Source organism: Galleria mellonella, unplaced genomic scaffold (assembly GCF_026898425.1).
Source record: "Galleria mellonella isolate WM207_F2 unplaced genomic scaffold, CSIRO_AGI_GalMel_v1 utg1267, whole genome shotgun sequence".
Taxonomy (NCBI): domain Eukaryota; kingdom Metazoa; phylum Arthropoda; class Insecta; order Lepidoptera; family Pyralidae; genus Galleria; species Galleria mellonella.
Window position 1 is genome coordinate 1,561,099 of NW_026441987.1, and position 14,448 is coordinate 1,575,546.

Genomic DNA, 14,448 nt, shown 5'->3' on the forward strand with positions numbered 1-14,448 from the left:
TCATAGTATCTTACAACTATTTCATAATATGTCCCTATCCAAAATACCTATATCTTATCTATATCTATATCGTAATAAACTTAAACATTTTATAATTAAAAATTTTCAATTTAATAAACTAGTTGCATAAATTTTATTCAAGTGACGCTGACCTACACGTACAACAAATCCTAAGTCAGTCATGAATCAGTCTATCGCTCGCTCATACACATTCTCTATACCTTCACCAACATATACATATATACATTAAAACTTAGTTAAGTGGGACCTGGATAAGTGAAAAACTTATCCATAACTGGAACTCATGCTAAAGTCCCAACACTTTAGTACCTGGGGGAAGGAACTGTTAGTGGTGGGGAGGTTAGTCCCCATTGCTATCAATATATCTCATGAGGTCGACCTCCACGCAGTCCCCCCGGAAAACTATCGTGACAAATTTATTCTTGAATTCGTCACGATGAGCTAACTGACTTGCATTTTCATCCTCACTATCATCCTTTACTGGTGTACCGCCAGTGTATGCCGATAGCGCGGGCGAGTTTGCCATGTCATTTTCATCTATTAAAAAACACTTTGTATATAATAATTTATATACTAAATAATTAATATATATTTTTAACTGTTATTTTATAATTTTATAGTTAGATTTTTTTTTTAAATTTGGTTTTTACATAGTTTCATAGAAAACATCATTCAAACAATGATATTCCAACCGTTACAGGCCTTATTAAATGGATAAGTAAGTACCTAAGTAAATGCCACTAAAGAAAAAAAATAAGTATATTATAATTAAAAAAGTACAGTGAGATCGATTCGAAGGCACTATTTCTCTAAACTTATCTCTAAAATTAAAAGATATTACACGAAACCTTTGTTATAAGGATCAATATTAACAAATTTTCTAATATATTTAGGTCAAAATTATATAAATTCTAGTTTACAGTGGTCCATAAAACAGTAAATTCATGAAATTATCAGTTTAAAATATTAAGAGATATATTTAGAGAAATGGCACCTCAGAATCGGTCCCAATACTTGAATGTAAACGTCAATGTCATAGAAATATGAGTACAAATGTCACAGTTCTTTCATTTATTTTATAATTTTTTTATTATCATTTCATTCTTATCAAATTCATTACACTTCGCTACGAATTTCCACTATGATACAAGTGAATATGTAAATTCTCCTAAGTAATTAAATAACAATAGTTCGACATACTTTCCCTAACTTTGAATTCCTAATAAAGTAACGAAAATGTCTAGAATTTACAAAGGAGTTATATCAGTTGCAGATAAATTTGTCCCAACAAAACTACGTCCATTATGGGAACACGACGCAGGTAAGTAATTACAAGCTTAAATATTATTTTCTTTTGCCTTCAAAAATTAACTTAAAAAAATTACAGGTCCAAAAACTGTATTCTTCTGGGCTCCTGCATTCAAATGGGTAAGTTCCTAATGCGGATATATTCAAGGTTATGCTATATTTACTCTGGGACCTTGTGCAAGGGCAACATCATAAACTTTTACACGCATAATTAACTTCCATTCATTTACATGTTAAATATTTTTTTGGTGACCATAATGAATTTTATTTTATCAATTCTTATATACATATTTTTTTTTATTATGTCTGCCAGTGTTAAAAAACAGTTTAACACTGGCAGGATACCAGTGAGAAATAATAGATTAGGATATAATGAGGTCTATTGGCACACTGTGATAAATTCACCAAAAATATAAATATGATGATTTGATCAATATTAAAAGGGAGATTACTGGTAGTGGGGCCTTTATTTCTTATAACTAACAATCCCTTCCCCTTTCTAATAGTAATTTGATGAATTAATATGATAATTATTTATTTCCTGTAATCTGTATTTATGGATTCAGATTACAATTTTTACCCTTAAACAATTTTTAATTTTCTTTCAGTTTCTCAAAGACTAACTAAAAGATCCCTTTATGGGATAAGTCGGCCATTGTATATTAACTCAATGTGACCAATATAAAGTACGTACAATAAAGATCTTACAATACAGTGATCATAAACAAAACAAAATTCATAAACTTTGTCAGTCATAGTATTATTACATTATAATATCACCGAACATTGCCGCAAAAATAGGGGTATAATTGTATATTTAACATACCTCTGTTGTTATAAATGTTTAATTGATTCATTATGCTAAGATGTGTGTGTGATTTTCAATGTGGTTTATATGGACAATTTAAAGGCCACAACTAATTCCATTATATGCATATTTACAGTGACTATGAATATGCATATTTTAAATAATAGAACTATAATAATATACTTCATTTATTAGGAACACTTACTTACATTATTTAAGGAGAATAGTGAATATATATATATATATATATATATATATATATATATATATATATATGATTCAGACCATATATATATATATATATATATATATATATATATATATATATATATATATATATATATATATATATATATATATATATATAAAACATTTTACATACAAAATTTTAATTACATGCAAATGTGCATTTTATTTACAGGTGTAAACCTATCTTCCATTAGAATGCTTTCAAAAACAATAAAATATCAATAATGTTTATATTCAAATATAAAGACAATTCCATTCGCCTACGTAGATGTATATTACTACTTGCTTCATCCTTACCTATCATTTCTCACTGGTTATCCTGGCAGTATATACCGATACTGAGCACAGGGTTACTATTCCATTTTTGTACATTAAAATAAAAACCATCTAAATAAAAAAAAAAAACTAGATATAAATACACAGAGTACAAACTAGATATAAATGCATTTTACCAGAGGGAGACTTACAAAAGTTAGTACAAAAGTCGATTGCTTGGGTACCTCTGTCCCATTCGTGTTTCAACCGTGAAGCAGCTGTGTTTGCATGGCTGTGTTACGGTTTAAAGGGTGGGATATGGCGTGAATTTACTGGGTACAGAGGAATAACACCTGAGTCCTCAGGAGTGGCAACGCATGGGGGGTATCATGGGCGCAACAGTATACTCTGTTATGTCCAAGGTACTGCTCATGTCTATAGGCTACGGTTACTACTTTCCATCAGGTGGACCGTCAGCTTGTTTGCCATTCTAAGTTGTATAAAAAAAAAACAATAATTTAGCGATAGATGGTTTAGTGGTGTGACAATGTCATAATTGGTAATAGTTTTTCTTAAAAGTTCTTAAAAATAATGTTTTATATAATATATATATTTATTGCTTGTGTTTCAAATTTAAAACGAGTTGGTATTAATCCGCAGTTCGTGAGATGTGACATTTGTATTTATATTGGGCCATGTGAGCCACCAACATAGCACAAAAATGTGATAACCTTTAAGATTCCCAAATATTAAACATATAGTAGAATCGCGATTGTCCAAATCAAATAATATCCGGAATATTTCGTATAATCGAAAATCCGGATAATCGATTTCAAAGTCTAATTCAAACAGTAATTAAATTTTAATATTTTTTTTTATTATACATACGTCATTTAAACAATACAATACGAGTATAAAAAAAAATTATGAGCTATAAAGATAATGGATTACACAATACTTATTTATCCAAACAATAAATAATACTATTCTAAGTTGGTAATTAGAGACGTAAAAAATAAGTCCGGATAATCGAATAGTCGATGGCCAGATAATCGAGATTCTACTGTAATTCAGGATTATTCCCCACAAGATAGAGTGACAATCTTAGACGTATTATTGAAAATCACAACCGCTGTTTGTCACAGTCTCAAAAAACCTGTATGTTCAGCAAGCAACAATATATGTACCAGAGGGAGACTTTGTACAAAAGTCGATTACTTGGATACCTCTATCCCATTGGCTGTATTTCGATTTGAAGGGTGGGATATGGTGTAAATTTACAGGGTACAGAGGATTAACACCTGAGTCCTCAGGACTGGCAACGCATGGGGGGTATCATGGGCGAAACGGTATACTCTGTTATGTCCATGGTACTGCTCATGTCTATAGGCGACGGTTACCACTTTCCATCAGGTGGACCTTCAGCTTGCTTGTCATTCTAAGTTGTATAAAAAAAAAATGTCTGAAATGATGATAAATTATAAAATCTGGATTAAATTACTAAGCACATTTATCGAATCCGTTATAATCGAAGTTTACCATTCAATGCCTCCACTTCTTCTTCACCTTCTCAACACTACAACTACATATATACGCCAATACTATATTTCCAACACTTTCAGGGTTTGGTGATAGCTGGGTTAGGTGACGTGTTACGGCCTGTCGAGACCCTATCGGTACCCCAATCCGCGTCCCTAGCTGCCACTGGAATCGTCTGGTCCCGATACTCCCTCGTTATCATCCCCAAAAACTACAGCTTGTTTGCTGTCAACGTATTTGTCGCCATTATAAACACGTATCAATTAGGCCGGGCGTTAAAATACCAACATGAGAAAGAGAAGAAGTGATAGAAATACGGGTATTTTTGGGTTAATGGCCCAGATTATAATTAGTACAATTTTTTTTTGTTAAATATTAAGTAAGCTAATAATATTTAGTGGGAGGGTTTTTTTTTATATAGAATTATTTATTTTAGATAAAAATATATATTTATATAACTGACTCTTAGGTGGTAAATTATATGTTGACTTAGATATCAAATGATTGTGATCGTTATATTTTTATATACTCATATAACATATTAATACTATATATAATATTATAGTATACATATAACTTGCACTGTGTAAAATTTTGTCAAAAGTTGCTTATGTTATTACAAATAATCTGTTAACAAAAAATAACATTAAGGTCCATGTTTATACATGGTGCATGTTGAACAAACTCATGGTATCACTCTCAATTAGAAAATTTGCCCACATCTCTTTCACTTTCTATATTTAAATGCAAATAATTTTATGATAATATTTATTCGCCAATTATAAACATTTTTGATATATTTTTCCAATCAATAGATCCATCCTTTGTCACGATTTTTTTATTAGAATAATGGATTAAGAAATCCGACACGTTCATCATGATTATTACAATTGCAACACTCAGGGATTGGTGATAGCTGGGTTAGGTGATATGAACAGACCTGTCGAGAGCCTATCCGTACCCCAGTCCGTATCCCTCGCAGCCACTTGTCTAATATAAATATTTTCTTGTTGTCATCCCAAAAAAGTACAGTTTATTCACTGTAAACGTATTTGTCGTTATAATAAACTTGCACTAATTGGGTCGGGCCGTAAAATACCAACAAGAATTTAGGGATAAAGGGAACAAGTGATGGTAAAATAGACGGGTATTTTAGGGTTGTGAATGTTGTGATAATACGCGCCAATAAAAGAAAAATAAAAAATTCTGGTATTCTACATTTTTATTATTTATTTAACTTATTAATTATTTACATAAAATACTAGCAAGAAATTAAATATAAGAAGAAAATGTGGCGGTAATGTTAAATACGGGTCCTTGCAGGTTGTGATAGTACGCGCCTTAAATAAATTAAAAAGATCTGGGATTCTACCATGAAATGAAAATCTGAATTCACGCACTCAATTTCGTGTTTTCGTTCATTCTAAAATCGACCCAAAAAAATGGAGCTTAACGTTTCGTTCGTCTTAAATTCTACCATAAAATTCCAAAGGAACTATATTTTAACATTTCTAATATTTTTAAACGGTATTTATTCTGTAATATTAACATCAAATTTGTGTTTCGTTCGGCCCCGAAATTTCGGAAAACATTTCATGGTAGGCGCTCTGGTTTTATTTTAATAAGGTTATTTAATGCCTTTGATTATAGAGAGAATAACGTGCAAATAGCGTGCAATAAGCACGCGAACCATTCTCAGTAGATTTGTTATTTTATTATTTATTTTGGTGCATGTTAAACAAACTCATGTAATATTAAACAATAACGGTCTTACACAATGCATGTTGAACAAACTTTGATATAGACGGAGACTATAAACAGCCATTTGCTTTCTATCCAGTGTTCCTGGCTCATGTTCTTAACTTTCTTCACCTTCATACATCTCTTCATACAAGCTCACATTGATGTCACACATCTGGGGTGTTCATAAAAGATGGCTTCTGCATAACTAGCTTTAATTATACTCTCTTTAGAATAATCTAATTTGGTTTCTATCTATATAAGAAGTAACATTTAAAAATAAAACATTTTGTCTCTGATCGTATTTATGGTAATAAACTAATAAACTCACAAATTTACCTCGATATAACGTGACTTCTCAGTTTTGACTTTTTTTTTTTATTTACTGATAAATGGTTCATTTTTAATGGTAATACTAAAAAAAAAATATAAAAGTCCCTTCATGACAAGCGAGCAAATATTAACAGCTGCATAACTAGATAAATAAGTATAGTTGATAATACACAACGAGTTGTAATATTAGTTGATTGGGTGCTAAATTGTTAACGACTGTAGGTATATCTGATGTATAATATGTACATGGAATGATGACCTAACCATAAAAATAACTATTTAAAAGAATACGAGTTTAAAGAACTATAAAACAATACTTGAACAATAATTTAATATAAATTATTAAATGTATTTTTCTACTTACTATTTAGACTTATTAGTAACAAAATGTTTTCTTACGTTCATCACAAAAGTTAAGTAAAAATTTAGCTTATTCAAAAATATTGACGCAAAATTTTATTTAGATAATTCACAAATTTTAAAACAATAATTGTTACACTGATTTTTAAGTATATTTACAAGGCTAATTTGGTTGACAGTGGTCGAAATTCGACCATAACGTATGTTGTAATAAATGAATTTATTATAGTTATGTTTGACATTCAGTAAGACTATAGACAAGTAATATTAACAGACAAACGATATTAATCTATTCTCAATTTGACCATAGACTTTAACGATTAAACAAAAGAATATATATGCATGTGTGTGTCAAATACATGATAGTGTGTGTAATTTTTTTTTTATTTATTAATGTATTTTTTATGCATAATTAAAACAAAATATAATCATTCCTCACTCTTTCTCTATATAAACAATAAATGTGCCAAATTTCATACTCCTCCGTCCGCGCAATTTTCGTAAAAAGGACTACAAAGTTTTTGCTTTACGTATTAATATATAAATATAATACAATACGAGTGTAAACTTATTTTCAATTCATATTCTTTTTTATTCTACTGTAAATATATACGTAACTGCGTAATAACGAACTAAGAGTGATAATGAGTTTGTTACCGATCACCATGAGTTACGTTAATGCCTAATCTAATTAAGATAATTCGGTGCTGTAAAACAATTTAAAACTACATTTCTCACAAGTTGTATACGTTCCACATTTGTGATAGTTGTACATATGTAACTCTATTAGTCAGTTGAGATATTTATTTAAACTTGAACGCACAGTAAAATTCTATGTACATTTTGCGGAATTAACACCGGACAGTGTTACCAGTCAACCATTGGACAATCCGAGAAATAAGTATAATATATATTATATTACAGTAAATCGTGTACGTAACATATTTTTATTTATAGTTACATAATGCATAGTAAATACATCAACTGACTAAAGGCTTTCTTAGTATATACAAAACCAATATAAAAATAAAATTCAAGTGCTGAAATAAACTTACTCGATTATATTAAAAAAGTATTTCATTATTAGATACTTATAAATTATTTTTGGGCTTAGTATATGCTAAGAATAACGTTATACATAAATAGGTAAATAAGTAAATTACATTGCATTCCGCGGGTAGTTGTGTGATAATTGTTACTATTTGTTAGTGCCAATTTTTGTCGTTATTCGTAAGTACCATCGATGGTTACTAAAAGACACATCTCCATTAAATATATGTATAACTAACGATACTTATATAAATGTTCCATTACTTTTTAATTCTCTATAATTTATTGTGATATAAATTAAAGCTATCTAAGTAGGTATATGTATATGGTTTGAGAACTATATACATATGTACGTACAAATTCATGGTATCCAACTTATGTACACAAATTACATTAAATAATTGTTTTGTAAGTGTATTATTTATTTTTGTGAAGCCGTTTTACTTGTGAATATATACTTGTTATTTATCAGTTTTCTGTCTTATTTATTTGTCCATATTAGTGATGTTTAGTCATGTCTCTGTACGTCCTTATTGCTCGTAATAATTCCATTCATCTCAATATCATGGTATTGCTTATGGGATTTTTAAGCGATGGATAATTGGGCATTATATCTATAAATATAACCTATAATTAATGCGAAGTGGCGGATAAGATCCGCGACTTTGCATAAAATTAAATTATACTTTGTAATTATTAAAGAGTTTAAGTCCTTTCTTAATGTTTAAAACATTGTCATGCTAAATTCCATTCAAATCAGTTCGGCCGTTTAACCATGAAAATTGAGTTATTAATTTTCTCATATGAAAATATGGATAGACTAAAAACTTAAGATTGTAACTTATCTAATCTGGTAATGTATGGCTCGGAACAATATTTCCAAATGATTACTATGATGTGATAATGATAATACGAGATTATATCCGTATTACTAGTCTAGTATATTTTTATTTACAGATTTAAGTACAAATAAAAAGTAATGAAGGCTTAAAATGTATGGGTTAATTTATTTTCACTACATTTTATTAAACTAGAACTGCCAAATACCACCCCTAAGCTGCTATTTTGCAAACAAAGGCAACCTAGTATCTTGACGTCAGCAGCGCCCCCTTACACGAATAGTGTAAACAATATTTATTAATATGGGCCTTGCTAATGTAATAAGACAAACAATATATTTAAGTATACTTAATTGGGTAATATTCTAATAATTTGCAACTGTAGCATAAATTAATAATTGCATGGAATTATACAAAACTAAGGGAATCAGTTCAAAGGAATGTACAGTGATGAAAGCAAATATGAATGATGCATGATTGGGACCTCGGGATATTACTATTTGTATGAAAATAATCCAATTAAATTCAATAAAATAACCTATAATGTTTCAAACTGTACTTGCATGATTGTGTTTCAGTTTGAAGTCTTTTTTAATGGGTGAAGATAAAATGGTAATTCTACCAGCATTGTCGGTATACGGTGGCGGGGCACCAGTGTGAGATGATAGGTGAGGATGAAAGTAGATCAGTCGGTTCAACGTGACGAATTCATCAAAAATTAACCATAATGGTTTCCAGAGAGAACTGCGTGGAGGGTTACTTGTTAATATACCCATATTGTTTTTTTTTTTTTATTGTTTGCGGTACAGTATTTAAGGCATCCCGTCCTCGCTATTGGATACGGGTGACGGAATGCCTTTACAAGAGGGTACATGGTGGGCGCAGTTTAGACGCAATATTTGAGGAGCATTAGGAAGGTACTACGACCGGATACTGCAACAAAAAAGAGTATGTGGTCGGCCCCCGAACTGGCGACCTCTGCTGTCTACCAGTCTCCAATTCGAGGGACGACCGATCACCGGCCGTAAAAGATGACGCAGGGCATCTACCCATATTGTTAGAAATGGGGCTGTTAGATCCCATTACTAACGATCCCTTCTGAAACCAAGGGGAGGCCACTCAGTTTGAAGGTTGGGATATAGCAATGAAATTACAGGGTACGAAGGGTATAACATCTTAGTCCTTAAAAATGGTAAGACATGTTAATATCGTGGGCGCCATAGTGTTTCACGTTGTCCATCGTACTGCCCTGTCTATTGACGGTAGTTACTATTACCATTAGGTAAACCATCAAGTTATTTACCCAGTTCAAGTATAAGAAAACCAAGTAACAGTTCATTTTTGGCATCAGTCTTTTCTAACCAAATGTTACTTCGGTCAGTTGATCTTCGAATGTCTAAATGCTGAATATTTTCAGGCTCTAGTCTTGGTGTCGCTCGATGAGTACCGTCGGCCGCTGGAGACCGTCTCCCCCACCCAGTCGGCGACCCTCGCGGCTACCGGTCTCATCTGGACGCGCTATTGTCTTGTAATCAAACCGATCAACTACGCCTTGTCACTGTGCAACTTATCATTAGGTTTGGCTAATGGAGTACAATGCTTCAGAGCTATTAATTACCAGAGAAACTTGAAAGCAACCTCGTAAAGATCTACGCGGTGAATCAGATAGTCCTGAGGTGGTTCGACAATAATTCCAACAATATTGTTTAGCTCTATTTTCGCTATTTTTATTGTTAAAAGTTTCGTTAATACACATTATATTTTATTATAATAACTACCGGTTTAGCTTACGAGTAATTAAATCGAGAAAGTTCGACTAGTTTCGAGATCAATTCGTGATTCTTAGCCAAAGAGCAATTAGTACAAACTGTATGAATGCATAAAAAATATCACTTAAAATTAAGTACAAAAGAGGCCGTAGATTCTATATGCACTATCAACGATAATGGAACAAGCGTAAAATTAAATTATGCTCTTATCAGTAAAAAACCCATTAAAATCGGTACACAAGCTGATGTAATTAAGTACTCCAATTGAGAGCCTTCTCGTATAAGGCATTAACAGAGAGCCTCGTCCTGTAAGGCCACTTTGTTTTTCAATGTAGATAATTCGACTGAAGATTCCAATATTGCCACCTTTTTCGATAGTATCGGAAAGATATCAGGCACTTGTCATATCGTAATTATATTTACGTATTAATTCAGCAATACATCAGTGAATTAAGTTACGTAAGTACTTATATAATGTAATACATTATTTTGCTTTTGAACGCATGTCACAAGTAACTTTTATACTTACTTTTTTTTATAATATTTTTTTTCTAGTGATAACAATTTTAGTAGTAGTTTACTAACCAAATAAATACTTTATAATCCTTATATACTTACCAAAAATCTTTAAGTAATTGTAGTCTATCTACTTATACACTTAATTAGCTGCTTTGCTCATGTATATTGTTAATTCTTATATTAATTATCATATTTAAAAAAAAAATGGTACAATTAATGCAAAGTTGAATTATTTTATTCTAGAATATTTATTTATAATATTTTACCATTTTAAAATCAAATATACTTAATTACACCATTTAATAATCTGATTTGAGTTAGATAGAATTTGATAATTTAATAAAAATAATACCATAAAGTCTTGCCATTAATTAGATATGTAGTTTACATATTAAACCATTTTCTTGACCGTTGGACCACATAAACCCTAAGTCTAAAATGGTTGATAAATTTAATATAAAACCTGCCACTTATTTGAAAATGTTTAAAAATACGCTGCCAGGTGCATCGCTATTTATGCAGGGATAATATTTAAATAATTTAGAAAGAAAGTATTCTGCCTATGAAACTGAACATTTTTACCAGAGATAAAAGACTAAAAATGACTTAATTTTGACATTTCGCCATGCTAAATAACACGAAATGTCCAGCTGTCAAATTGGTATAGGAAGCCCTTAAATTTTGTATTTTGACCTATTCGTTTAAGGAACAAATTCAGTCGTCTGGTTGAATAAAAGTTTCGATTTCAACCAGTAAATAGTTCTATTGTTAAAAATCGCTTAAATGGTTAAATAAATTTAAAATTATAATGAGATTTTAATAAAATACTTCACTACATTACACTGTGCCACTTATGAATGTGCCATTTCTATTAGTAATCTTAATTTTTATACAGTCTTGTGAATGCCTTAAGCTTGTAATTAGATGTGTTATTTTACATTTATTTACTAATCAAGAATAATAAATATCCATAAGAATAAAATATCTAGGTGGAAGTGACACTCGCTACTTTAATAATACTGCATTCGTAACTAGCCAGCAGTAAAAAATTATGGTTGCGTAAATTTTTTAGTTATATACATATTTGTATTCCTAACTTCTCAACTAATTTGGTGCTGTTGAATTGAAAAATTAGGGTATTGTGACAACCCTATTCAAACAAAGAAATGTGAAGTGTGAGGAAAAACGTATCGAAAAATCGAGTCGCTTCCAAAATTATGTGTCCAATGTCCCTTCTACCCGGATATTTTTCTTATATCAATACACACCATGTTTTATTGTTGTGAATCTTATTAGCGTGACCGTTTTAAGGAGTAGTTAGTTATGCATGTTATTACAGTTGTTGGCAATGTTTTGCACGCTTTTATTGTTATATAAATAAATGTTTTCAGAGATCTCTTTATTTTATTTTCGTCACACGCAACATTCTTATATTATTGTAAATATAATTGCTTTATACTATAATCAAATACATTACAGTATCTTTTTATTAAATTTTACATGAGTGGGTTAGTACTTTATGCTTGGATACCTTTGTCCCATTCGTGTTTCTACTGTGAAGCAATTGTGTTTGCATGCCTGTGTTTCGGTTTGAAGGGCTATGGCATATGATATATATATATAGCATATGGCAAGGAATATGGCAGTGAATTTACTAGATATAGAGGCATAATAACTTAGTCCTCAGGAATGGCAATGCAGGGGGGGGTATCATGAACAAAACAGCATACTCTATTATGTCCATGGTATTGCTCATGTCTATAGGCGACGGTTACCACTTTCCATCAGGTGGGCCGTCAGCTTATTTGCCATTCTAAGTTAAATAAAAAAAAAAACTGTTTAAATTGACCTAATCCATTACCACCAAAATATTTTTTTTATAACACTAAGGTTGCAGACAAGTATATTACACTTCCACATTTATTCTAAGATAACCCATATAGCGATTCCAATACTGTAATAACTTTATTAACCTAACCTAACCACTGGGGGGGGAAGGGATTGTTAATAATGGAGACTGAGAATCCCATTGCTGGCAATATACCCAACCAGGTCGACCTCCACGCGGTTCTCCCTGGAATCTATCATGGTTAATTCCTGATGAATTCATCATGATGGGCAAACTGGCCTGTTTTCATCCTCATTGATCACCCTTTACTGGTGCCCATTACTTACTCCATTTTCATCCAATAAAAAAAAACCTAACCAATGGTTTGCGATTACGTTTAAGATGGTCTGCCAGTGTGCCAGTGATGATACTTTTAGGATAAGAATAAAACTGTATTTATACCATAGAAATGGCAATTAAGTATCCAGCCCGCCTGATGATAACCGATTACTGCAGAGTAAGGGCGCTTGCAACGTCAGTCAGTGCCAAGATGCCACGTTTGGTAAATGGGTTGGCAACCGCAGATGGGTTTTGGTGAAGTGTTAAGAGGAACACTGCTACCTATCATTCGACCATTAAATTCCGTCAGTCGCCTCTTACGACACCCAACGTTGTGATAACACAGATAAAACTGTCATAGTTTACCTTAATAATCGCTTTAATTCTTTAATAAGCCATAATCCATGCAATAAGAAATTCTAAATTAAGATCTACGAGTAGGTAATAGAGGAAACTCGGTGTAAAAATCACGTTAACTAACAGTGATGTTTAAGTAAAGATAAATGAAACATGATTAATTTGATAGCGTTGACCTTGACCTTTAAATGAGCGATAAAATATAAATTTTGAAGAGCGATCAAATGAAAGATGAACATATAGGTCGGTTATGCTCGAATTTGTCTCATTTGCAACAAATGCTTGGGGACTATGGTGGCTACTTGCCATCAAATAGTCTGATTGCCTTCTTTATTTATTTATTTTTGTGGTACAACAACAGATTACAAACAAAATGTTTAACAATATAATACAACAATAGCATTATAAGTTTGCAGTCCAATTATAGTTGTATTCAACATTCACAGAGATGAAACAGAATAGGCTGATTTTTATTACAAAAAAGAATGAATGATAAAAACTACATACAAAACAAGAATCAAAAACAAAACTACCAAACTGTGCTTATAAACTATTAGGTTATCAATGTATGTAAAGTGCTTCGATATGATGAAAATGTCTGATAGAATATGTCAATATCCGATTTACAGTCAATGCCATTGTACAATTTGCACATTCTGTGTATTGGTATATTCTGTACATCTGTATTATAATAAATAAAGAGCACATATGAAAACTTTAAAGAAACGGTATGTATATAAAAATAAAAAAAAAAATGCTACCAAGTAGACATGGGCAATATCAGTACCGTTTCGATTTCTATGTATTAAGTTGTTCTGGATATTGATGGTGGGAAAAAGGTAATCTCCCATTTTAATATAGCCTATACCAGTCTGATATCTCCATTCGTTTCAATCACGTGCTTCTTTCAATATATATTAGACAACCGATATATATCTTTTATTGGACCAATATATACCTATTATAATCACAATAAATATTGCTATATACTTACATTATATAGATAGTGTCTACATAGAAATGCTTCGAGAAAAACTGGTCAACTTTATGATACAATTTTGCACGATAAATATAACAATTACCGAATGACTATAAATTCTATATTTATTTTGTCTTATAAATTCTGCATCTTTT

The 14,448-nt window shown here is 31.1% G+C and overlaps 1 protein-coding gene across 2 annotated transcripts; it reads left to right on the forward strand.

Annotated features, from left to right (window-relative positions):
- The first annotated feature begins 1,067 nt into the window (after positions 1–1,067).
- On the forward strand, positions 1,068–12,185 carry LOC113522258 (mitochondrial pyruvate carrier 2-like). Of its 2 annotated transcripts, none has more exons than XM_026907935.3 (3): positions 1,068–1,342; positions 1,409–1,449; positions 4,264–8,134. In XM_026907935.3, exons 1-3 carry the CDS (start codon positions 1,258–1,260, stop codon positions 4,486–4,488), a joined length of 351 nt encoding a protein of 116 aa, XP_026763736.1. In that variant the 5' UTR covers positions 1,068–1,257; the 3' UTR covers positions 4,489–8,134. The 2 variants fall into 2 exon arrangements, with proteins under 2 accessions (XP_026763736.1, XP_026763735.1); XM_026907934.3 differs by lacking the exon at positions 4,264–8,134 and adding an exon at positions 9,920–12,185 and having other exon boundaries at positions 1,077–1,342.
- Positions 12,186–14,448: the final 2,263 nt, after the last annotated feature.

What these genes read in the sequence shown, in the direction of transcription:
- LOC113522258 (XM_026907934.3), top strand. Translation starts at nt 1,258, where the DNA reads ATGTCTAGAATTTACAAAGGAGTTATATCAGTTGCAGATAAATTTGTC. An exon ending in ATTATGGGAACACGACGCAG is followed by an intron (nt 1,343 to 1,408) that starts GTAAGTAATTAC and finishes AAAAAATTACAG; the next exon opens with GTCCAAAAACTGTATTCTTC. An exon ending in GGGCTCCTGCATTCAAATGG is followed by an intron (nt 1,450 to 9,919) that starts GTAAGTTCCTAA and finishes GAATATTTTCAG; the next exon opens with GCTCTAGTCTTGGTGTCGCT.